This window comes from Electrona antarctica (genome assembly GCF_951216825.1).
Source record: "Electrona antarctica genome assembly, chromosome: 7".
NCBI classification, from domain to species: domain Eukaryota; kingdom Metazoa; phylum Chordata; class Actinopteri; order Myctophiformes; family Myctophidae; genus Electrona; species Electrona antarctica.
In genome coordinates this window covers 39,513,432-39,538,867 of record NC_136812.1, presented here as the reverse complement: position 1 = coordinate 39,538,867, position 25,436 = coordinate 39,513,432, and the positions used below count along the sequence as shown (strand labels likewise).

The window sequence follows — 25,436 nt, the reverse complement described above, 5'->3', positions numbered from 1 at the left end:
TATTCCTTTCAAACTTAAAACTACTTCTTGGTCCAACTGTCTCTCCCCAGAGCTTCCACCATTCTTCCAAGAAGAGCTGCAGAATGTGGATGCTGAGGAAGGTGGCACAGCGTTCCTGTACTGCGAGCTGTCTAGGTCTGGGGTGCCGGTGCAGTGGAGGAAAAACTCACTGCCTCTGAGAACCAATAGGAAGTATGAGATGAAACAAGATGGCTGCCTGTTCAAACTCTACATCAGAGAGCTCAAACTGGAGGACGGTGGCAGCTACTCATGTGTTGCAGGAAGTGCAGAGACCACTGCAACTGTAACAGTGACAGGTGTGTGCATTTTAAAATATGCATAGCAAACTATATATGCAGCGAGGGACATTTCTACAGCGGCAGAACAGTAGAATTACTTTAAGATAACTTCCTGTGATTGTCTGAACTTTTTGTTAATCATGATATCGTGATATCTGCCTACAGCACAGTATTAAATAAAAGCATTATTATGTCTAATCATTTTATGTATCTACGCCAGAACTCCCTCCGATTTTCAAGAAGGATCTGCAGAGTGTGGAGACCGAAGAAGGAGGCACAGCCACTCTGTCCTGTGAGCTGTCTAAACCTGGTGTGTATGTGCAATGGAAGAAGAACAAGCAGCCTCTGAGATCCAACAGAAAGCATGAGATGAAACAGGATGGCTGCCTGTTGCAGCTCCACATCAAGGACCTCAAACCTGAGGACAGTGGCAGCTACTCCTGTCAGGCAGAAGGTGGAGAGACCACTGCAACGCTGTCTGTGAAAGGTGTGTGCATTTTGTGTGTAACTAATTCTCAGGACAATTCAATAAACAGACATTTAGAGAAACACATTACTTCTAATGAATCTAATGCAGATCATTCTGTCCCTCCCTACCATTCTTTATCAGAGTTGATTCCATTCTTCAAGGAAGATTTGCAAAGTGTACATGCTGAGGAAGGAGGGGTAGCCACTTTGTCCTGTGAGCTGTCTAAACCTGATGTGTCTGTGCGATGGAGGAAGAACAAGTTGCCCCTGAGAGCCAACAGGAAGTATGAGATGAATCAAGATGGCTGTCTGTTGCAGCTCCACATCAAGGACCTCAAACCTGAAGACAGTGGCAGCTACTCGTGTGTGACAGGAGATGCAGAGACCACTGCCAGTCTCTCAGTAAAAGGTCTGTGTATTTCATTTTAAATGTACATATGAAACATTTTACAACAGTACATCTGTATAGAGAGATGACTTCCGCACACCCGGTAGGCAATTTGGAGCAGGTGCGATGGTGACGAGGCATACAACGTAGGAGAAAGAAGGGACACCCGCACACTGCCACTTGCTAGGTTCAAGAGCACTTATTTCTTAAGAGAGCTCTCTTAAGAAAGAAATGCTCTTGAACCTACGTAGCAAGTGGCAGTAGCAATGTGTGCAGGTGTCCCTTCTTTCTCCTACTACAGCACATCTGGAAAATCATGGATTCTGCATACATATTCAAATGCATGTTGACTGGTGGCATTTACTTTATTGTCATTTGTGGAAAACACCACAAGTAAACAAAAAACAAACAACATTTTCCAAATTGAAACAAGACTTCACATTCACATTTGGTAATAATTTCTCCATTGTCATTAATATTAAACTAATAAACTTAACACATGTGCAATTATTCCCAGAACTCCCTGCATTCTTCAAGGAAGAGTTAGAAAGTGTACAGGCTGAAGAAGGAGACACAGCCACTCTGAACTGTGAGCTGTCTAAACCTGGTGTGTCTGTGCAATGGAAGAAGAACAAGCTGCCTCTGAGAGCCAACAGAAAGTATGAGATGAAACAAGATAGCTGTCTCTTCCAGCTCCACATCAAAGATCTGAAGCCTGAGGACAGTGGCAGCTACTCGTGTGTGGCAGGTGATGCAGAGACCATCGCAGCTGTGTCTGTAAAAGGTGCGTGCATTTTAAAAAATGCATAGAAAAAGTTTACAAATGGATTCTGGATTAACTGTCAAATACTACTCAGTGCGATTAAGCTGCAACCTGGAACTTAATGCGACCCAGGTCTCGTGACATCACTATGACATCATCAGGGATGATAGTAAACCAGGGATCATAGTAAATGCGACCTGCTGTCGCAATTAAGCCCATATATGGAGATCCCTGATGTCATCAATATTATGGATGTCAGAACTAGCCTGGCTAATAAACCAGACGCGAATCAGCCGTTGGCAAAAACGACAGTGTGATATTAGTCTGGCTTATTAGCCAGGCTATGTCAGAATCATTCCATATGATTATCCTTCCCCATTCATCCTTCATCTTCAATGTCTCCCTTTTGACTGATACCTGTCCATTTAAACTCTAGACAGGCCTGCCCCAACGTTATTTGTGCAGCCGCGCCTGGCAGCAGAAAACTAGAGTTCTCAACAGGCCCGAAAATGAAGGCCCGGCCAGTACCTGGGCCCTCATCAAACCCTGTACACTCAAGACACTGCCCCCGCTGCCACCCTTAGATCTCCATATATGGAGCTGACCTGTTCTGACAATCCATATGTTGATCTGACTTCACCAAACCCTGTACACTCAAGACACGATCCATATATGGCCAGTGCACGTTGATTCTCACCCTCAGGCGTCTTACTGGTTTTAATGAATAAAATGTAATTTGAACTCATCTTCATGGTAGAGTATATTAATACAATATAACTAATACATCTTCAGTGGTTTGAGGTGGTCTCCTTACTAAATTACGCTGGTGTCAGGTAGGACACTTACTGGTGGACAGGTACTATACTATAGCTCTGCCTGAAGCTCATAAGTCATAAGCCGAATATATCCCCTGACCAAGGTGGAATTCCCCCTTGCTTGAGCATTATGGGTTTCCCACGTGTGAGACCCGGGTTCAAATCCTGGGTGATACAATTGCAATTTCATCTCTCGATCAGGAGAGGACCTACGGATTGTAGCTTTACTTTTGTGGCAAGAATTGTATTGTCTTTTGTGGAAATTGCTACCATTTAAGTAAACTAAAACAAACAAATAAAATGATTTGCAGATAACAATATTTGATCCATTTGGTAATGCCTCCTTGTATTCATATTAAACAAATAACCTGTAAAATGTCTGTATGCAGAACTCCCTCTGTTCTTCAAGGAGGAGGTGCAAAGTGTACAGGCTGAGGAAGGAGGCAACGCCACTCTGTCCTGTGAGCTGTCTAAACCTGGTGTATATGTGCAATGGAAGAAGAACAAGCAGCCTCTGAGAGCCAACAGGAAGTATGAGATGAAACAAGATGGCTGCCTGTTGCAGCTCCACATTAAGGACCTCAAATCTGAGGACAGTGGAAGTTACTCCTGTCAGGCCGAAGGTGCAGAGACCACCACAACTCTGTCAGTGACAGGTATGTGCATGTTATGCATAAAGAAAACAACCACTGGGGTTAATTCAGCAAATGGACATTTAGAGAGGAGCATTATTTCCTATAAATGTATGGCTGATAATAATGTTCCTCCCCTTTCAATCATTCCCAGAACTCCCTGCATTCTTCAAGGAAGAGTTACAAAGTGTACAGGCTGAGGAAGGAGGCACAGCCACTCTGAACTGTGAGCTGTCTAAACCTGGTGTGTCTGTGCAATGGAAGAAGAACAAGCTGCCTCTGAGAGCCAACATGAAGTATGAGATGAAAGAGGACAGCTGCCTGTTGCAGCTCCACATCAAGGACCTCAAACATCAGGACAGTGACAGCTACTCCTGTGTGGCAGCAGGAGGTTCAGAGACCACTGCGTCCTTATTCGTAAAAGGTGTGTATTTTGATATTTGTGTAATACATTGTACTGCATGTAGCCTAAATGTATACTTGATTTTCAAATAGTTTTCCTAGTTTTTCTGGGCTATTATACTATTATACTATAGTAATTCAATATCGTCATGTGATTATCCCCAATCCTCTCTATATCTGCAAATACTCAAGGCAAAGTATTAGCTAATAATCCCCCCGTTATCATTCCCAGAACTCCCTCCATTCTTCAAGCAGGAGTTGCAATCTGTACAGACAGAGGAAGGAGGCACAGCCACTCTGTCCTGTGAGCTGTCTAAACCTGGTGTGTCTGTGCAATGGAAGAAGAACAAGCTGCCTCTGAGAGCCAACAGGAAGTATGAGATGAAACAAGATGGCTGCCTGTTGCAGCTCCAAATTAAGGACCTCAACCCCGAAGACAGTGGCAGCTACTCATGTGTGACAGGAAGTGCAGAGACCATCTGCACCCTGTCAGTGAAAGGTTTGTGCATACTGTAAAATATGTCATTGTATCCCAAAAATGCTAATACTTTCCATTGACTATCTGCCGCTGCTGGGTTTTGTTCCTACAAGACCTAAGGCAATGAATACCAACCTTATTCATTCACCTCTTTCAGAGCTCTCTCCATTCTTCAAGGAAGAGTTGCAAAGTGTACAGGCTGAAGAGGGAGACACAGCCACTCTGTCCTGTGAGCTGTCTAAACCTGGTGTGTCTGTGCAATGGAAGAAGAACAAGCTGCCTCTGAGAGCCAACAGGAAGTATGAGATGAAACAAGATGGCTGCCTGTTGCAGCTCTACATCAAGGACATCAAACCTGAGGACAGTGGCAGCTACTCGTGTGTCGTAGGAGCTGTGGAAACTGCTACCACTCTGTCAGTGAAAGGTGTGTGAATTTTATTTATGATACACAAAATTTGGGACAAATTATTTTCAAATGTTCTAGCATTCACTTTATTTGCTACACGTACGCTAAAACAAGATCTCAGTGTTCACGTTAAAGTACTGTGATCTCATTCTGTCACTTTCCATACAACTTTCCCAGAGCTAGCTTTATTCTTCAAGGAGAATATGCAGAGTGTGCAGTCTGAGGAGGGAGGCACAGCCACACTGTCCTGTGAGCTGTCTAAGCCTGGTGTGTCTGTGCAATGGAGGAAGGGCACGGTGCCTCTGAGAGCCAACAGGAAGTATGAGATGAAACAGGATGGCTGCTCCTTGCAGCTCCACATCAAGGACCTCAAACCTGAGGACAGTGACAGCTACTCCTGTCTTGCAGCAGGGGCAGAGACCACCGCAACTGTAACCGTTAAAGGTGTGCAGTTTTTGATATACAGTATGCGTAATACATTTCTTGCATCTGAGAAAATCAAATAGTTCCACTTATGATTGTGGACAGACAGAACCAGAATCGTGTTTGTAGCCAGGTGTGTTTGCACAATTTTTTCAAATAAAAACTAGATTTGGTCCACTTTTATGAATGTTGCCAATGTCAGGCTAGACTAATAAACTGTAATGATATTGTAATGTATGTCTGATATTTCCCAGAAATACCTCTACTCTTCAAGAAGGAATTGCAGAGTGCGGAGGCTAAGGAAGGAGACACAGTCACACTGTATTGTGAGCTGTCTAAACCTGGTGTATATGTGCAATGGAAGAAGAACAAGCTGCCTCTGAGAGCCAACAGGAAGTATGAGATGAAACAAGATGGCTGCCTCGTCCAGCTTCACATCAAGGACCTCAAACCTGAGGATAGTGGAAGCTACTCCTGTCTTGCAGGAGGAGCAGAGACCACTGCAGCAGTAGCTGTTAAAGGTGTTTAGCACACTTAGATCAAACTAGATTAAATTAAATATTGTCACTGTGTTCCTTAGCTTTAACTTCTTTTTCCTAATTCACATCTGTCCTCCCCAAAGCAGAGCCTTCGAAGATATTGTCAAAAGAAGTTGTTGAAGATGAAAGAGTTAAATGTCCACGGGCTACTGAGAAAGTATTTGGAGTTGAACAGAAAGTAAAGGAGACAGGAATGACTGAGGAGAAGGAGAATGAATTTGACAAAACCACTGAACTGCCAGCAAGATCACTGGAGAAGGAGAGTGAGATTAGCTGGAAGGTGAAACAAGAAATAATCCAGGACAAGGAGGCTGCTGTGAACCAAAAACCACAACAATCTGTCAGGGTTTTGGAGAAGACAAATTATGTTGATCCGAAATTGAAACTGCCACCTGGAACTCTTGCAAAGGAAACTGAGGTTGAAACTGAGGTTGATCAAAAACCGAAACAACCAGTTAGGCCTTGGGAAAAAACAGAGGAAGTTCATGATAGAGTGAAAGAGGCAACAATGCTTCCAGAGAAAGATAACCAGCTTGAACACCATAAACAAGCTATTAAACCCCCAATAAGGTATGCAGGGAAGGCAACGGTAGAAGAACCTGCAGGTCCATTAGAGCATACTGTAGCAGACCTGATTGAAAAAGAGCCTTTGAAACCACCCGCAAGAAATAAAAATAAAGACACAATAGGAAGACAACCTCCAAAGCATGTCCTGGATGAAATCAAGGATACAGAAACATTGAAGGACAAGGTAGAGCCAAATAAACAAGGTATAATGAGAACACCCATTATAGAGCCACAAGAAGAGCCAAAACAACCAGTAATTCCTATGAAATCTATGCCAAAAGAAGCTGTTGAAGACGAAAGAGTCAAATGCCCACCCAGGGGTACAGAGACAGACAGAGTTGAACAAAGAGTAAAGGAGCCAGAAAAGATTCAGAAGGAGAATGAAGTTGACAAAACCACTGAACTGCCAACAAGTTCACTGGAGAAGGAGAGTGAGGTTAGCTGGAAGGTAAAACAACAAGACCAGCTTGAACATAACAAACAAGCAATGAAACCCCCAATAAGGTCTGCAGGGAAGGCAACAGTAGAAGGACCTGCAGGTACATTAAAGCAAACTGTAGCAGACCAGATGCAGAAAGAGCCTTTGAAACCACCTATGAGAAGGAAAAGTAAAGACACAACAGGAAGACAACCTCCAAAGCATGTCCTGGATGAAATTGAGGAGACAGAAACATTGAAGGACAAGGTAAACATAGTTGGAAAGGACCAGAAACAGAAAGAGAACATAAAGCAGCAACAAATGTCTATGGAGGAGATTGAAGAAAAGCTGTTGCAAACTCCTTCAACAGATCAGCTGGACAAACAGCCCATAGAGCAAATGGGCATATCTATAGAAACGGAGGCAGTATTTGCACCACCAAAACCACCCGTCAGGACAAAAGGAAAGGTAAGGGGTGCAGGTATTGACGTAGCTGATGATGAAAACCAAACAGTAAGGTCTAAAACTGGAAAGATTGAGGTAGATCAGCAAGGGGAAATCTTAGCAATGCACATGGAGAAGGAGTCTGAAGGGATAACGGAAATTCAGAAGAACCAGGCAGGGAAGGGGGACAAAATTGAAGAAAAGACAGAAATTCAGAGGAAACAGCTGGTGAAGGACACAGACCAGACAATCAAGCAGCCATTGAAAGATACAGACAAGGGAATTGCCCATCGAACAGCCTGTAAACAGCCAATTGAACAGCCTGTAAAGCCCTTGAGAAAGGAACCAGAAGTAAACCAAAAAGGCAAACAGGCTGTCATGCCAATGAGGTTGGAGGATGAGCTACCAAACATGGCAGAGGACATCCCTCTTGTCTATATTTCCGAGGATGACACCTTTTCAGAAGCTGATGCACCAGTGAACCAAAACAACATCCAGCCATTTACTAGTGCTGTTGGGGCCGAATCTCAGGCCTCCATCCCTGTTCTACCTAAAGGGCTCCATGAGCCTAAAGAAGATGTGCCTGTTATAGTAATTAGTGTTGAGGATGAACCGGAGATGCAGGAGGCAGCTCTCAAAATCCAAGCAGCCTTCAAAGGATTCAAGACCCGCAGAGATATGCGTCCAGTCTTCAAAGACGTGTTCAAAAACCAGAGTGCAAGTGTTGATGGTACCATCCATCTACAGTGTGTTGTAGAGGGGAAGCCTAGCACGGTGCGCTGGCTGAAAGATGGCCAGCAAATACTAGATGACAAACGCCACCGTATCGGAACATCAGAAGGCGTCTGCTCATTGGTGGTTACACACCTGACAAGAAAGGATAGTGGTATCTATACATGTGAAGTGGTCAATAAGTTTGGTGTAACCTCTTATAATGGGAATATAGTCGTAGAAGAGCCTCGGCAGTCTGCCTCACCAGTTCAGAAACCTGCACACCCACCCCTTGCAGCCATAACCCCTCTGCAACCGGCTACACCAAACCCAGAGACCCAAGCTAAGTCACAGCCTCAAGTCGAGTTGATGCCCCAGACTCAAGATGAGGAATCTGCCTCAGTGAATGAGGCCATAGGCTATGTGGAGAGCGAGAGCATCTCTCTATGGGAGGCCTATAACCTTACTGAACGGGATGCTCAGATGAGCCTGCAGGAGAGGAGGAGACCCTCGCTTATTGCTTCCAGCCCAAGTAAGCAATGAGTTAGATCTTACCAATATTAGGCAACTTGCATAATTAATTTTGTAATTTTTCTTATTCGACAATACGTTTTCATGATCTAACCCCTAATTTCAATAGTGTCTAGTCCTTCTGACTATGAGACTGCATCAGATGTCATGGAGCCCAATGAGATCAGTCTCGAAGTGCCCAGGTCAGAAGAATGATTCCTCCTGTTCATTGTAATATAATTCTTTATTTTTTGTTGAAAAGAATATAACACGCGTGTTTCTATTGTCACAGGGAAGCTGCCAAACGAGAGGAACAAATTCAACAAAAGGATGAAGAGGAGCAGATAACTGCTCCACAAGCGCCAAAGAGAGTTTTGAAAGTCAAAGGTCAGACATGACGTTTTGTCCCTCATCACATCCTTGCTACTATTACATTTTTACACATAAAGGCATCTCTCTCTTTATTCCACAGCTGCAGCTATCACCCCTCTGCAACCGGCTCCAACAAACCCAGAGTCTCAAGCCCAGTTGATGCCCCAGACTCAGGATGAGATATCTGCCTCAGTAAAAGAGCCCATAGTCTCTGTGGAGAGCGAGAGCATCTCTCTATGGGAGGCCTATAACCTTACTGAGCAAGATGCCCAGATGAGCCTGCAGGAAGGAAGGAGACCCTCGCTTGTTGCTTCCATGAGCTCCAGTAAGCAATATGCTAAATCTTGCCAAATATTGGGCAACTTCATTTTATACAATATATTCTTTATTATTATTTATTTCTTTATTTGGCAATCTTTCATTCATAAACCTCTACTTTAAACAGTGTCTAGTCCCTCTGACTACGACACAGCCCCAGATGTCATGGAACCCAATGAGATAAGTGTCAAAGTGCCCAGGTGAGAAGAATGTTTCTCCTGTTCCATTGATATATAATCCTGTATGTTATGATTTATATAATTAAAATATGCCTTCCTATTGTCACAGGGAAGCTGCCAAACCAGAGGAACAAATGACCCAAAAGGACATTAAGCAGCAGATAGCCGCTGCACAACCAACAAAGAAACTTTTGAAAGTCAAAGGTGAGCCATGATGTTTTTTCCCCTCATCACATCTCCGGTAATTGGTTTCATTTTCTTAATGTTAATATGTTATCTCCTCATTCTCCTGTATTTCATAGCTGCTAGTGATGCCAGAATGAGGACACCATCTCCTAAGCATCACAATGCCCTCATAGCTGGCACGGCTTCTGGTTCAGAGTCTGATGGGGATGAGGATAGAAGAGAGGTATATTATTGTGTAATGTGCTTGTTCTTTTGTTGTTGCTCTGCAGAAAGCTATCAATAACTGGAAGGTCGGTTTGTATCTGTCTATCTATCTGTCTGTCTGTCTGTCTGTCTGTCTGTCTGTCTGTCTGTCTGTCTGTCTGTCTGTCTGTCTGTCTGTCTGTCTGTCTGTCTGTCTGTCTGTCTGTCTGTCTGTCTGTCTGTCTGTCTGTCTGTCTGTCTGTCTGTCTGTCTGTCTGTCTGTCTGTCTGTCTGTCTGTCTGTCTGTCTGTCTGTCTGTCTGTCTGTCTGTCTGTCTGTCTGTCTGTCTGTCTGTCTGTCTGTCTGTCTGTCTGTCTGTCTGTCTGTCTGTCTGTCTGTCTGTCTGTCTGTCTGTCTGTCTGTCTGTCTGTCTGTCTGTCTGTCTGTCTGTCTGTCTGTCTGTCTGTCTGTCTGTCTGTCTGTCTGTCTGTCTGTCTGTCTGTCTGTCTGTCTGTCTGTCTGTCTGTCTGTCTGTCTGTCTGTCTGTCTGTCTGTCTGTCTGTCTGTCTGTCTGTCTGTCTGTCTGTCTGTCTGTCTGTCTGTCTGTCTGTCTGTCTGTCTGTCTGTCTGTCTGTCTGTCTGTCTGTCTGTCTGTCTGTCTGTCTGTCTGTCTGTCTGTCTGTCTGTCTGTCTGTCTGTCTGTCTGTCTGTCTGTCTGTCTGTCTGTCTGTCTGTCTGTCTGTCTGTCTGTCTGTCTGTCTGTCTGTCTGTCTGTCTGTCTGTCTGTCTGTCTGTCTGTCTGTCTGTCTGTCTGTGTGGAGCTAATCTTACAAACCGCTAGACCGATCCCCTGAAATATAGCCACAGTTAGAGATCCTTTACCTCATCACTATACATTTTGCTGTTTGTCAAAGACAGCAATATACAACGCTACTGCCGTTGTTCACAGGGGCTGCCAATGTCTTAGCTGTTTTAAGTAATATAAAGTGGTTACATATAACAGTTTTTTTTTTATTCTCTCAGACCTTCGACATTTATGTGACCAGAGCTGACTGCAGTCCTAGCGGCGGAAGCAAAGATAACTTTATATTAAAGGAAGGCCAGTATGTGGAGGTTCTGGATTCTGTCCATCCTGACAAATGGCTGGTTAGGACCAAGCCCACCAAGACCAACCCTGCACGACAGGGATGGCTCTGCCCAGCCTATCTGGAGAAGAAGAGGAGGGTAGGTTGTGTACACCGTATGCCAGGCCCATAATCCATATCTGAGGATATAAACCACACATATGGCTAAAAGGCTTTAAAATGTGTAGATTTCGGAACTTGAGAACTAACTTGAGAACTTCTAATCTAGACCTACCAACATGCTAGAAGTTTTCTTCCTATGGTTGTTCAAACTGCATATGAGATAATTTAATGATTACTATTAATAATGTATTGCCAGGAGCCATTCCCATCGTTGAGAGTGGAGGAGGAGCTGGATGGAATAGGATGTACTGGAGAGGAGTACAGGAAAACCCTGAGGTCAGGCATTCTGCTGTTACCTACTGCTTCAATATCTAGGCTTGAATCACCAGTCACTGCATGATGCAATATGGATTTTGGGTTTTATTTACTCACAGGGACTCTTTAATACAGCATATTAATATTGTACCACCAACCATAACCTCCATCTTCCTATTTCACATGTGCTGTCTCTGTGATGACTGTGAAATTATCTCATTCCTACAGTATACCACACTTCCTTAGAACTGTTTGATTGCACTTTGCTCTCACATTCCTCTTGAGAACAGAAACAGCTAAGTCCTTGTTGGTTGTGTAGTGTTCAACAGCACTTATGTTCTCCTAGAATAGAGTATGGAAAAAAGGTGGAGAGTTGTAGCCTTCACCAGAATAGATCCAACCAATTAACCACATTATACATAACATACTGTATGTTCTGCAAATGAATTGGCCTCTGTCTTTAGTCAACTGGTTCAGGGCTTGATTAATGGGGAAGAGGAGTTTGTGAAGGAGATGAAGGAGTTCACCTTTCACCAGCTGCATCATCTGGAGAGCAGCCGCCATGTTCCCACGAGTGTCCTCAACCAGAGAGAGACCATCTTCAGGAACATCAAGGACATCATGGACCTACATGAGAAGTAATAAGTGCTTATTACAGGACTTACACAAAGCATTTTACTTGGAGAACTTGAGTGTACAAACTGAACAAACAAAGTACCTTATTAATAAATACATTTTATTTTGAGCTTGAAACCAATCCTCCCTTTAAAATGCATGAAAAAAGAAACAACATATATTTGATAATACAAAGCTGCACAAAGAAATAGTAATGGATTACCCATCTCAAGCAAGTTAAATTAGAATAGTAGCTTATACGAAAATGCAATGCAATGGCTTTCTCGGTGGGGGATAAAGCTTTGTAAAATGGTCAGCAGTAAGGTCATTAGGTCAAATGTACCGTGAGTCATCATATTCACTGGGCTAAACATCTTGCCAGGTCCATTCTGCCCGGACTGAGTGTCTGTGCCACAGATGATGATGTCGCCATGCATCTGATGAAGCATGCAGGAGACCTTGAGAAGTATCTCCACTTCATGGTCGGACAAACACAAGCTGAGGCCTGTGTGACCGACAAGAGTATACAACAATATCTGAAGGTGCTTCAAAAACACTGTATATAGAAATATATATTGTATGTCATTAACTGTTTGTAATGGATGACTAATTGTTTAATGTGTTTGACCTGCCATAATCATGTCAGGAATCAACAGAATCTAGTAGCCATGCTTCCATCATGGACGTCCTCACATTCCTTCAGAGACCAGTGGAGAGAATCCAAACCTACCAAGCCTTGCTCAAGGTCACTTTACATTTTTACATTAGCCTTTTCCCTTGTAATTGATGAATATAAACCCTTTAACACCCATTTTCAAAGTGTTGTTTGATACATGTACTATATGCCTTCTTTGTTTTGATTAGCTTATCTTTACTTTATCTTTCCCACATAGAACAAGTCATCTTTTATTTTATTTTTTCCATATTTATTTTGTATTTTATTTTTCCCCATAAAAACCCTCAGTACAATATTCATATATCATGTATAAGTATACCGTTACGCATATAAATGTACATCATTTACATCATGTATTTACATCATCATCGTTTACATCATGTATCTTGTATCATCTCATCATACCACGGTCAAAATAGGTTAACAATCACAAACTTCAGCATTAATAGTGAGAAGGTTACATAATACGTATACAGTACAGCGATAGGGAATATACATATAATTTATTCAGTTTTTAATTTTTCATTAAACAAAAACCTCCATTACAGGATTCCAAATTTGAGTGAAAATGAGTCCTGTTATTGCTTGAAAACCTCTTTTCCTGATGTCATAATACATAGTCTAAGTTCCAGCGAGTAACCTTTTAATGAAAGAAAAGTCATATACTTGTAATACCTTTGTATTCTTATACTGTTATGTGTTTATAGGAGCTAATCAAGAATAAAGCCAAAAGTGGTCAAAGCTGCTGTCTGCTGGAGGATGCCTTCTCTCTGGTCTCCTGTCTGCCCTGGAGGTCTGACAACATGCATCAGGTCTCCGTCATAGAGAGCTACCCAGCTCCTCTGTCTACCTTGGGGGAACCTGTACGACAGGTAACCTATATTCTGTATGCATTCTACAGCAGCGATTCAACATAGCCTACACTATGTTGAATTCGTACTTTTTACGAATTACTTTACACGTTTGTCATGTCGAAAGAATCACATTATGTATTCTGATGAGACAATTAAGCCTCATTCCATTGAATGCATGTTTGATTCAAGGAGAGTAAGTAGTGTATGCCACTTTTCTTTGAAACTCAAGGGCCTGGATTTGATCCCTAGCACTGCCAATTCACAGATTAGCATGGATTGATAAGGGAGCTACATGCTACAATTATTTACCATCTGGCATCTGACCAAAGTTCTTATGACTCACTTAAAAATGTTATGTTCAAATTAGTTAAGTACTGCATGAGAGCTGATAAGGACGCACGCCCTTGTTGCTCAGCTGATGATGACAATAATTCACTCCAACCTACTTGCTTAGGTAGAGTATAGTGCCACTAACACTACTATAGTATGTTTAAATGGTTTGATTTCACTCTACCAGGGTGTTCTCACTGTGTGGGAGGAAACACCAGAGATTAAGACAGCCACTAGAGGGCACCAGAGACAGGTTTTCCTCTTCAAGGATTGCGTTGTCTTGTGTAAACTGAAGAGAGACCCTGGCATGAACTGTGATACCTATGCCTTCAGGAACAAAATGAAGGTAAAGTAGTTCTATGACCGAGTCTTCTACTAGATTTAAAAAAGACATTCAAGGATGAAATAAGGGCAGTTGTACAGTTATATACATTATGAATAAAGCACTTTTTCCTCTTCCTTCTCCCTGCCCAGCTGAACGATGTGTTAGTGAAGGACACTGTGGATGGAGATGAGAGATCCTGGGGGCTGTGGCATGAGCACAGAGGTTCAGTGAGGAGGTACTCGCTGCAGGGTCGCTCCACTCTGGTCAAGCTCTCCTGGCTCAAAGACCTCAAAGAGCTGCAGCAGCGCTCCAGCCTGGTTACTAACAGTGAGTCTTATTTTGATACTTCTAGATCTGCTATTTTAAATGTCTTACATTTTAACCATGCAAATGGGGGTACACAGCCAAATATTATATTTGGGGGGGGGGGGGGGGGGGGGGGGGGGGTCCTTGACATGAAAAGGTTTGAGAACCACTAGTCTATAGGTTCTATAGTGATTTCAGTGTTTTTACTGTTCTCTGTTAACAGGCCCAGCAGTGTTTGAGATCCTTCTGTCTGACTGCACCATAAAGATTGGGCAGACCGTCAAACTGACATGCAAGGTCACAGGAATGCCCAAACCGGTGGTCACCTGGTTTAAAGGTAAAATTTAAGTACAGTATTTATTCCAAGACTTTACTATTCAGCCGCGGTGCATTCTGGTTTTACAGTATCAAACGATAGTATCAAGCACTGCCATAATTTGAAACTAACATTTATTTTCTCTAGAGATGTTTTGCTGAAGTTACATCAGTGCACAATTTCCTTTTTCCTTTCCTAAATTCAATGCAGCGATATATATTGATATTAAAAGGAAAATGTACTTTGTAATTTGTACTTGAGTATTTACAGTACATGAATATACACTTTGCCCACCACTGAACATCATAGTGTGAATGTGATGTCCTCTCCCTAGATGGTCTTCCTTTGGAGGATGGGCCCCGTCACATCATCACATCTGACCGCTCAGGCACATGCTGCCTCATCCTGGATGGGATCACCCCAGAAGACTCTGGCCAGTATGTCTGCTACGCTGCCAGCTCTATGGGCAATGCTAGCACACTGGCCAAGCTTGTGGTGGAGGGTGAGTGTGTACCACACGACAGAGGGCACTGCTATCAATGTCATATGTTCCTTGGCTGTGATGATAGAACATTCTTAAAGGTAGCCTATAGAGTGACAGACAATATATATTAAAACAAATCACACTCATGTGAATTGCGGGGCGCTCTTACCATCATACATCATCATACATCATCTCATTCCGGCCAATCACAATTTGCGTCCTCACCTTCGTCTTCAATCTTGGTGTTTACACAATGTTTGTGTTTACACAAACACTCAAAGCTGGCCAAGCTAGTGCCCCTCAAAAAAGAATCATATGGTAATTACTCTGAAATGCCCTCTCTGGGTAATACGGATATGAAGTATCAAGATATCACGAGGGGAGGAAGTTGCTAGTTGTAAATGTACATTTGTGAATGTCTAGCATTATATTTGCAATGCCCTGGAACCCTTTGTACAGGGCCTTTTCCTGTTCTTTGGTTCTTTGGGAACTGTTTAAATCTGTTCTTTGGGCATACTGTATAAACTATTACATGGAAACATTTACAGTACAGTGCAGGTATAATTTGCTTCCCTCGTTTGCATGCCCCTTTGTTGTGTTAAAGCCACATGTGTGCATACTAAGATACGTTCAGAATGAGAGTATAAATGGGCCGTATAGGATTATAATGATGACAGTATCCTTTCATATATTTTATTTGAGTACTGTTCAGTATCTTGTATATTTCAGTGCTGTGACATGCTCACTGTATTTTTCTTCTCTACAGTCCCGCCCAGGTTTGTTAGTCGGCTGGAAAGCACCTGTTTAATGGAAGGAGAGGATATCCAGTTCACCTGCTCTACACTCACCTGTCCTTTACCACGAATAAGGTATGGACAATCTTGAGAAGAACTCACAATATAATTTATTTGACCATACACATTGTGTCAAACGTTTTGATGTCTCGATAAGGTGGTTGAAAGATGGCACAGAGTTGGCTGATGGGCAGAAATACCACATAGTGAATGATGCCCGCAGTGGGGTCTTGACTCTGACCATAATGAAGCCGACAGAGGCAGACATTGGACATTATGAGTGTGAGGTATGAGACCTACATCAGAATAAGCTGTAATACACACATCAAGTATTTAAAAGTGAATCGTTGTAATTTTTCAAAATATATTTTGAATATATTTTGTTGTTTTAGCTTTGGAATCAGCTGGGCTGCATCAAGTGCAAAGCAGGGCTGTGTCCCGCCTACATACCATCGATGGTCATTGAGAATGACCAACCGCAGGACTTGTCTCCCGAAGGTAGGACACTCCCACCCAATCAAGGTACAGTAAATGTCCTGTTCAGAGGTGGGATTACACACAAGAGCCTTTTCACGTGGATCTTCCTCATTAGTAATTATAGTGCCATAAATTGTATACCACAGTGATTTCATAGATGGGCCATGTTTTATTTTCTGAATTTATAATTCAAGCTCTTTTTGAAGAATGGGGCTTCAGGAAGCACATGCCATGGCCATTGTTCAGTTTCACTTCACTTCACTTTACATTACATCATATCACATCTCTTCACTTTACAACACTTCAGTCTCCACCCCAAACCCAAACCTTCATCATTCTTTCAAGTTTAGGGCATCTCATTCCCCGATTGCCGCGTTTTTCCTCCATTCCACACATACTGACACCATCAATACCACCACCAACAACTGCTGGTACCATTCAACATCACCCCCAATGTCCATATCCATGAATCGACAAAAAAATACACATTTTTGTTGTATTGCGTGCTTGTGTGTGTGTGTGTGTGTGTGTGTGTGTGTGTGTGCGTGTGCGTGTGTGTGTTTCATCATGTTTCTTGTTTCCAGAGATGAGAGGGATTAGTCGCCCACTAGATTGATCTCGGTGCTCCAAAAGTCAGTAAAACTAGTGAATTTCCAGTGCTAATACTTAATAGCTGATATTTACACATAGAGTACCTACTACTAGTAATTTATTGTTTAGTCAATCAGTATCCAAAACATTTAGTTAAAAAATTATGTCCAAAAAATACAGCTCAGATAACTAAAGCAATTAACTTCCTACTCACTTATTGCTCACTGGTGAAATTACTAGTTTACAGTATTACTCAAATTAGTTTTCCTTTTGACTTTTGGACACAGTTGAGTGCTATATCCTATTCATTTTCTGTAACCTACCTGTCCATCGCACAGCAGTTCCTCATGGGCACCTTTCCATGTAAGTCATCATCTTCATAGTAACAAGTGCCATTCAACATACGTTCATTTCTGTGTTCACCTTTCTCCTCTCACCCATGCATGCCCAGCTAACTGTTCAGTTCACCTCTGTCAATACGAGATGGTCATGTGCTTAGGGGGGTGTCCTCTACACCCCCTGTGGGTGTGGGGCTTTGGCCCGTGCCCTGTTGATGTGGTGGGTTAATGGGGTTGTCAGCGCCAATCTTGAGGTAAGAACTGTATCTCCATAACTGGGCTCTGAAGGTAAAGGTACTGTACATTCTCTCACCTTTTCCTTTACCAAGCACTTTGGATAGACAATGACTAATAATATTACAGATCAACACAAAATTCTTTAATAGAGATATTGCTATTTTAGATTGCGTCTGAATAGTGATATGGTTGTTCTAGATGCAGACTCTGAGGGCTGGTCCACGGCCCTCGTGAAGAAATGGTTGCAGGCTGACTTCAGTGCTACCTCTATTGCCAAGATTTTCTTCTCAGAACAGTAAGTCCACAGCTACAGACCTTGTACACACAATTCAGACCGCTGTGATTTTTCTCTGCAACTTCTAATGCTTGATTTACGATCTAGTGTCATACGACACTGTGTCGTGTGCCGACACACCGAATATTACATGGTGCTACTTCTCCATTGAACTTCAATGTTCTTTTCTGTCGCCCTATTACTGCTCATTCTTGTACCAGGAGAAAGGTTGCCCGATTAGACAATAGACAATGTATAGTTTAAGCTAAAACAACTCGGCTGGACTGACAACTCGCAGATTCCCTCTAGTTCCCTCTTCTTTACGAGAAGAGCCTGTTTGGGGTGGTTATACATTAATGCCAGGGACACAAGCAACCTGAACAGGCTGGTCAGAAAAGCTGAATATGCCGTTGGGGCTACCCTGGAGCCTGGATGGGGTGGAGGTGATGATTCTGATGAAGGTTATGATTCTGATGAAGGTTGAGCACTATGTTAAGGGTATATGTACTATGAGGTTGAGGGTGTATATTCTATATGTCTGCCATTTATTGAGGGTGTTGCGTTCATTTGTTTTTACCCTGCTGTATCTACAATACCTTTTATTGCCCTGTAATCAGTGTCTTAACTGCTGTGTTGGCTTTGTTGACTGAATTTCCGTCACGCTATCAATATAGCTCTTATCGCTTAACACCAGACACCAGAAAAATTAGGAAACCATCCGTGGTTGAAACATGACTTGTTCTATTTAGTTTTGTGCCATTGTTGTAAAATGAGGAAATGGTATTTTCATATAATGTTGCTGAATGCACTTACTGTACATATCCTCTTGTGCTCCCCTCCAGACCTGAGCATAGCCCAGAGGAGGCTGGTGTCACCGTTCCATCTGCAGAACAGGTGGTGCAAGAACCTGTTTATTATCCAGAGGAAGAGGAGGAAGAGCTCTATATCTCAGAGTCTATGCAGGACATTCCAGATGGTATTTTTGTCCCTCAAACTTTAGAGTTGCTTATTCCCGTGAGTGTTTTGACATTACCTGTGCTCACTAAGCAACTTCCTGTCCAGCTCCGCCCTCCATCCAGGTCCCCACCGAGGACCTTTGCGTAGAGCCCGGCCAATCAGCTGTCTTTACTGCCATCATCACAGGGAAGCCAATCCCGCAGATACAGTGGTACAAGGTAAGCCTAGATCGGAGAGAATTTTACATGACCAAAATGAGTATAATAAAAAATAACGTTCTCTTCTGTGATTGGAGGACGGTGAGGAGCTGTCTGCCAATGATAATGTGGAGATAGTGCAGCACGGTGCGCGCTGCTCAGTGACCATTGTATGCCCAGAGGGTGAGGACAGTGGCATCTACACCTGTTTTGCCTTTAATGAGTCTGGCCATGACTCATGCCAGGCCCAGCTCACTGTGGTGGAAGGTGAGACTTCAGAATGTATTGCTGTGCACAGCTCTTCTGTCGGTATATAAATGAGTTTTGCGGATGCGTGTACGACATAATCGTACTCACAGATAAAATATGAACTTTGAATCAGTAGTTGAATTAAAGTTAGTCATTGGAAGCAAGAGACCATTGAGCTTGAAGCGTCTCAGCATCCCATTTGTTTTTCTGTAGTTGAACTGGAATCTCAGGAGAGGGAGGTGGAGCTGGGGAAAAGGAGAAAGCTATTCTCTGTCTATGACGTCCATGAGGAAATTGGAAGGTGAATATCTCGGTTACTGTATATATACTTTGCTGTAATTGGACGTCGCCTTTTCAGGGATATGATATGACCTTTAATTATCGTCTCACCTGTGCTTTATAGGGGAACGTTTGGGGTGTTGAAGCGTGTAGTCCACAGAAGGACGGGCGAAGGCTTTGCTGCCAAGTTCCTGCCACTCAGAAGCCGAACCAGGACTCGCGCTTTCCAGGAGAGAGATCTGTTGTCCCGCCTTGCTCATCCCAGAGTGGCCTGTCTGCTGGATTTCTTCTGCACCCGACGCACTCTCATCCTGGTCACTGAAGTGTATCCTTCTCATGTCACATTTAGGCATCTAGTAATTTAGCATTATGCATAATAACTGCAATTATAGCAAAAGGAGAATAAGCCTAAATGTGATGGTATCTTATAGACCTATTGTTTTGCTTTTGTGATGTTCTTGTTCTATGGTGCCATTATAACATTATTACCAACACAGAGCACTCAGACTGAACTCAATCATACTGTGGGAGAGTTTAATTCTATAACATACATCTTGTTGGTTTTGTTGGTGTTTCACTTGATATCATGTAGCCATAAGAATGTGATTGTTACTTTTAAGTGTCTTCCGCAAATAAATAAATAAAGCTTAATAAAAGCAAACGCATGAATATTCCATAACAATATTTTCAGCTGCTGCTCTCATGGACTGCTTGATCATTTGTTACTGAAGGGATCAGTCACGGAGAGAGAGGTACAACTTACCTTGTCTTGACTTATTTATAATAAAAACATGTATATTTGTTTTTTCAATATAATATAATTATGTTGATGTTTTGTCTGGTTAGTTGATGTAGTTGATGATTGCATCAATCTTGGCATTTTCATTTCAGGTCCAGTTGTACATCTATCAAATCCTGGAAGGAGTTGGTCACATTCACAGCATGAACATCTTGCATCTGGACATCAAAGTAATTTGTTTGTCCCTTTAGCATTCTATTATTAATCTCTACAGTACTGTATTACATTAACTCAATTTTAAAAAATTGTGAAAATAGTAGGGGTGCACCGATATCCGATTATTTGCAGGGTCATATCTACTGATACCGAATCTGACCTATTCCGATATTATATGTATTATGCTTCCTTCCAACATTAGAAATACACAAAACAAAAGCGACTGAGCCATTGACGATCACATTATTTATTGCATCAACAATATCTGTGAAAATGTGAGCTATTTTAGAAAATGTTGACATGCCCAAAATAACAACATTTTGTAATTCTCACAGCCTGAGAACATCCTGATGGTTTATCCACCCAGAGACGAAATCAAAATCTGTGACTTTGGCTTCTGCCAAGAAATGGACTCATCCAGACACCAGTACAGCAAGTTTGGTATACCAGAGTTTGTTGCCCCTGAGATTGTTCATCAAGAGCCAGTCACTAAAGCCTCTGATATATGGTGAGTTGTAATTGTGTGTGTGTGTGTGTGTGTGTGTGTGTGTGTGTGTGTGTGTGTGTGTGTGTGTGTGTGTGTGTGTGTGTGTGTGTGTGTGTGTGTGTGTGTGTGTGTGTGTGTGTGTGTGTGTGTGTGTGTGTGTGTGTGTGTGGGTGTTGTGCGTGTGCGCATATCATTTTTATTATTTTTGTCAGTTCTATGTGGTTGGCAACTGACTTTTACTGCCTACCCTTTTAAGCCATGTTCAGTTAGAGATGGGGAAAGGGAAATGAGATGATACAGGATTACAGAAATGTACTACTGTGTTTGTTTTCTGCCAGGTCTGTGGGTGTTATGGCCTATCTGTTGTGAGTATCTCTGCACTTTCAGTACATACTCAAGTCTCTTGAAATATTATATTCCCCATGAGAACACAGTTGATGTAATTCATTAGGCTTCCTACTGATAAACATGTCCTTGTGGCTCCTCGTAGTCTGCTGTGCCGATGTCCATTTGTGGGTGAGACGGACCGCGCTACACTGCTGAGAGTGGGGGAGGGGACCCTCAACTGGGATGCCCCTGATGTCATCAACAGGAGCCCTGAGGCCCAGAGCTTCCTCCGCTCGCTCCTGCAGCCAGACCCAGAGTGAGGAACCTACACCGTTTATTAATCTAATTATAACACAAACCCAGTCACACCTTAAGTTAATAAGCCTGCGAAAGGATCTCAGGCTAGCAAAATATTTGACGTTTTAAAGCCTTGTTTTATTTTAAGTTTTTATGATGTTTATCCCATTTAGGAAGAGGCCTTCAGCTTTTGAATGTTTGGCACATGAATTGTTCCAGGTGAGCAGAATCCAGAATGCTGCATTCTATGTTTTTTTTCAGTCATGTTCATGTTTTGAGACTGGAAGTGCGGATTTTATTCATTTTCTACATGTTTTGATACATTCAGTAACTCATCAACATATCAATAAACGCCATCATTGAATATTCTCTCAGGATGAGCATGCAGGGGAAGACACTGAAGACATCAACACAAGGAATCTGAAAGCCTTCATCTCAAAGATGAAATGGCAGGTGAGTCTCCCTACATTGCATTCAATGAAGTACCATCAATTTGTGATGTTTGCAACCAATGGTAAATTCACAATACAACAAAGTTGATTTCTTTTACTTCTGAATCGCAACTTACCCTGGATAACAACATGAATTCATACATACAGTACTTGTTTTAACCACCCCCGCTCCCCTCCTCTCTCTTGCCACAGCGTTCATTGACATGCATCGGTTCAGTGCTGACACTGAGGTCCATCCCAGAGCTACTGGATGCTCCTCTAAGGGAAACGGCAGTGACAGTCCCCCGGGAGCACCAGGAACACAGCAGCAGCTCCCTGAGCAGCGGCTCATCGTCGGAGTACGACGAGGCCGACTCGTGGGACTTCTTCCAGCACTACAGCCCCACCGAGGAGGAAGAGGAGGAGACAGAGGATGACTACGATCCACTCATGGAGAGAGCCCGGATCCCAGATCCCTTCGCCAAACGCTGTTTGTACGAAGAAGAAGAGGAGGAAGTAACAATGGGCGAGGAAGAGGACAGTGAGATTGGTGGAGGAAGAAGCATGCTGGAGAGGAGCGTAAGTAGGCAATCGGTCGGCTCGTCGGAAGCGTCGTTCCAACACACACCCCAAAGGGAGCGTAGGGACAGTAGCCCCTCCCTCTACCTGTCTGAAGGCGACGAGGGCTCGGGCAGCGAAGGGGGTCGCATCCCCCGCGGCAGCGTCATCCGCAGCACCTTCTATAGCAACTCCCAAGAGCTGTCGCCCATGTCTGCCAGACACCTGACACTCCGGGACAAATTCCAGGCCAAGAAGCAGGAGAGAGGCCGCAAACCGCTGCGCAGCAGCCTCTCCGGACGCCTCAACGAGCCTCTCATCGAGTACGTGGAGGACGAGACGGAGGTCGGCCGCGGCCAGAGACGGGGGTCCATCCAACCCGCCATGCAGAAGTCCACTTCTTTTGACAGCGGAGTCGGCCTCTCCCACGCCAACGTACCGCCACACAGGAGGAGCAGGTCGCTGGACGAGTCCCGACGGTCTCCCGGTTCACCCATGCTAGAGGAGGAAGAGGGCACCCAGAGTCTGAAGGAGGACCTTACAGATGATGAAGTGGTGGGGAGGACTTTGCTGGCTCCACCGAGCGCTGCTCGGGCCACCAGGAGAAGAGGTTCTGTTGCCCCTGTACGAGGTAATACCTTGCTTGGGGGCATACCTGCTGGCTCTGGCCTGTGTGCTGGAGCGAGACGGAGTCCCAGAATGGATCAGAGGCCAGTGTCTGGTTCCCACGGTTCCTTGACCGAGTCGTTGATACTGGAGCCTGGGCCTGGCTCAGGGTTCTCCAGCAGACTAGGCTTGTTTGAGGAGCTGAGCCCTGGCCGACCTATGCCCAGATACGAGCCGGTGACTTCACCATCCCCTTGTTTGTTTCAGCAAGCTGCGGGGGAATCTAAACCCAGGGGCTCATTTCCTCAAGCGCCACCGAGGAATCGCACACGCTCAAACCCCAACTTGGTTACCAGAAGCAACGATTGTCTGGACAAGACCCTACTAATGACACCCAGCCCCAGTCCCAGTTCCAGCCTCTCTTCTCTCCAATCCCCAGAGAGACCTCCTAGGGCCAAAGACAAGAAGGCCAGCCAGGGCCTACAGAGGCATGCATCTGCTCCTGCCCTTGAGGTCAGCCAGCCCACAGGGAGGTCACCCAAGCTGGGATTGCTGAATATCTTCCGCAGGCAGTCCTGGACATCCAATTCCTACTCCCAGTTGGAAAACGCAGAGCTGGGACCCACGCTGGGGGAAATAATGAAGCCAGACACGCCCACAATGTCGCTGAGGAAAAAGATGAGAGCTTCAGCCTCCAGCCTCACAAAACTGTTCAAATCCTCCAGTAAGGAGGATGTGAGTAAAGGTCAGTGCCATTAGACTGCTATTTATTATAAATGTTTACAGCCATTGTTTTCTTGAGTGTAATTGTCACTCATTGTGGGGTTGCCGTGTTGTGTTGTATGCCTTATGTCACAGGACCCATAGTAAAAGGAACATCACCCTCACCACCTGAAAGAAAGCGCATTACTGGCATTGAGAGCCCTAAAAACAAGGCTTCCAAATTCTTGTCTGCCTTCAAAATACCTGCATTCAAGAAGAGTAAAGGTGCAATAAATTACATTCTCTCATTTTAAGCCATTTCTCTAAGGAAACAGATCTATATGGTGCTTATTGTGCTATGAACCCGGTTCTGAGCCACACTGTTAACCTCTCCCTTCAGAACCACCAGTCCGACCCAGCCGGGCTGATGTGATGCAACTGGAAGGAGGTGGAGTTCTGCTGGTGTGGAAACCGGTCCAGTCCAGTGATCCGTCCATTTACTGTGTCCAGTACAGTACAGAGGGTGGGTGACCTGATGATGTATCAGTATCAGGCGTAACAAATGCATAAAATCTCTTCTAATAAGTTGTTCAGATGCAAATAGTGTGCGCGTGCGTGCGTGCGCATGTGTGTGATTCCATTTCATGTCTCTGGATCTAATCTCACTGCTGCACAAATCAGCACCAAATGATGTTTTTATTTATGTTTACTGTGCAAGTAAGCCTTAATCTCAAGTGCAAACTTTCTTCAGCTCTTCAACTGCACATACACAGCATTTTGACAACCAACCAACATGCCACTAGTTCAATGAGCGTCTGTACTGTTCCCGCTTGATCTTATCCCTGGGACTTATCCTCAGGTGGGGAATGGAAGGTCCTGGCAGAGGAGATGACGGACAGCTGCTGCGTTGTGAAGGACCTGCCCAGAGGGGCGTCCTACGTGTTCAGGGTGGGCTGCCTCACCCAGAAGGGAGCAGGACCTTTCAGTGACCCCTCCCAACCCATAGTTATGGCCACTCATCCTGAAGGCAAGGACATTCAACATTGAAGTGTCATGTTTGTTTGGGTGTATTTCAGCTTCCTGTTGGTAGGGCAGTTTCTTGTTCCGTAACCAATATGTACAAAATTTGAAAGTTCACACTTTACAGTGATTCTCAAACAGTGTGCCGTAAGACAGATCTGGATGTGCCTTGGGATTTTGTGACAACTACACATTATTCCAATACAGTATATAACTACACAATACATTATTAATTATTTTTTAATTACTATAATATCAGTAGTTTTTGTGCACTAATTTCCCAATACAGAGGGAAACTCTATACCGTAATATATATTTGTAACCACTTTCAACCTGGCATCCCTATTTTGGGCATGCCATTTTACATATCTTCACATATCTTTTTCTTTCTCCATACATTTTTGAAAGTAGCTAAAATAGGCTATAAGATCTACAGTACAAGCTCACAACACAAGTACACGACACAGTGTAAGCTTGTAGATTTGCTATTTTTGGCAAATACCCCCCCCCCCCCCCCCCCCAAATAGGGATGCTGTGGTTCCAATAGGCCTAGTTAAACTGATTGTGCCCTGTGTATGTACTCTCTCCGCTGCAGAGGTTCATGTTCCTCTCATTCAGACTGAGTACCCGGCGACTAAAGTCACTCTGCTGAGACCAACACCCACACACAAGACCTACAGCTTCCTGTCTGAGATCAACAGGTGAGTTCTCACTAATGAATGCTGCTGTCCAAAAAGTAATCAGATATAAT

The 25,436-nt window shown here is 43.6% G+C and overlaps 1 protein-coding gene across 2 annotated transcripts in view; it reads left to right on the top strand.

Moving 5' to 3' along the window:
* The window catches only part of obscna (obscurin, cytoskeletal calmodulin and titin-interacting RhoGEF a), a 57,577-nt gene that overhangs the window by 27,493 nt on the left and 4,648 nt on the right, over positions 1-25,436 (top strand). Inside the window, exons 31-80 of one of the 2 annotated variants that reach the window (XM_079506916.1) lie at positions 51-317; positions 520-786; positions 910-1,176; positions 1,673-1,939; positions 3,123-3,389; positions 3,520-3,789; positions 4,000-4,266; positions 4,403-4,669; positions 4,829-5,095; positions 5,329-5,595; positions 5,700-5,743; positions 5,789-7,087; positions 7,226-8,285; positions 8,394-8,466; positions 8,556-8,650; positions 8,736-8,960; positions 9,081-9,153; positions 9,242-9,336; positions 9,435-9,541; positions 10,525-10,725; positions 10,945-11,024; positions 11,468-11,641; positions 12,001-12,160; positions 12,265-12,363; positions 13,002-13,166; positions 13,666-13,824; positions 13,953-14,130; positions 14,333-14,446; positions 14,760-14,927; positions 15,676-15,778; positions 15,861-15,990; positions 16,096-16,201; positions 17,545-17,641; positions 18,463-18,596; positions 18,683-18,795; positions 18,873-19,041; positions 19,237-19,324; positions 19,427-19,627; positions 19,994-20,054; positions 20,194-20,271; positions 20,593-20,765; positions 21,083-21,109; positions 21,235-21,387; positions 21,542-21,587; positions 21,744-21,821; positions 22,013-23,708; positions 23,822-23,950; positions 24,066-24,188; positions 24,525-24,692; positions 25,281-25,386. In XM_079506916.1, the coding sequence (XP_079363042.1) occupies positions 51-317; positions 520-786; positions 910-1,176; positions 1,673-1,939; positions 3,123-3,389; positions 3,520-3,789; positions 4,000-4,266; positions 4,403-4,669; positions 4,829-5,095; positions 5,329-5,595; positions 5,700-5,743; positions 5,789-7,087; positions 7,226-8,285; positions 8,394-8,466; positions 8,556-8,650; positions 8,736-8,960; positions 9,081-9,153; positions 9,242-9,336; positions 9,435-9,541; positions 10,525-10,725; positions 10,945-11,024; positions 11,468-11,641; positions 12,001-12,160; positions 12,265-12,363; positions 13,002-13,166; positions 13,666-13,824; positions 13,953-14,130; positions 14,333-14,446; positions 14,760-14,927; positions 15,676-15,778; positions 15,861-15,990; positions 16,096-16,201; positions 17,545-17,641; positions 18,463-18,596; positions 18,683-18,795; positions 18,873-19,041; positions 19,237-19,324; positions 19,427-19,627; positions 19,994-20,054; positions 20,194-20,271; positions 20,593-20,765; positions 21,083-21,109; positions 21,235-21,387; positions 21,542-21,587; positions 21,744-21,821; positions 22,013-23,708; positions 23,822-23,950; positions 24,066-24,188; positions 24,525-24,692; positions 25,281-25,386 (11,221 nt within the window). The remainder of the gene's footprint in view (positions 1-50; positions 318-519; positions 787-909; positions 1,177-1,672; positions 1,940-3,122; positions 3,390-3,519; positions 3,790-3,999; positions 4,267-4,402; positions 4,670-4,828; positions 5,096-5,328; positions 5,596-5,699; positions 5,744-5,788; positions 7,088-7,225; positions 8,286-8,393; positions 8,467-8,555; positions 8,651-8,735; positions 8,961-9,080; positions 9,154-9,241; positions 9,337-9,434; positions 9,542-10,524; positions 10,726-10,944; positions 11,025-11,467; positions 11,642-12,000; positions 12,161-12,264; positions 12,364-13,001; positions 13,167-13,665; positions 13,825-13,952; positions 14,131-14,332; positions 14,447-14,759; positions 14,928-15,675; positions 15,779-15,860; positions 15,991-16,095; positions 16,202-17,544; positions 17,642-18,462; positions 18,597-18,682; positions 18,796-18,872; positions 19,042-19,236; positions 19,325-19,426; positions 19,628-19,993; positions 20,055-20,193; positions 20,272-20,592; positions 20,766-21,082; positions 21,110-21,234; positions 21,388-21,541; positions 21,588-21,743; positions 21,822-22,012; positions 23,709-23,821; positions 23,951-24,065; positions 24,189-24,524; positions 24,693-25,280; positions 25,387-25,436) is intronic. The other variant, XM_079506917.1, reaches the window with a different exon arrangement.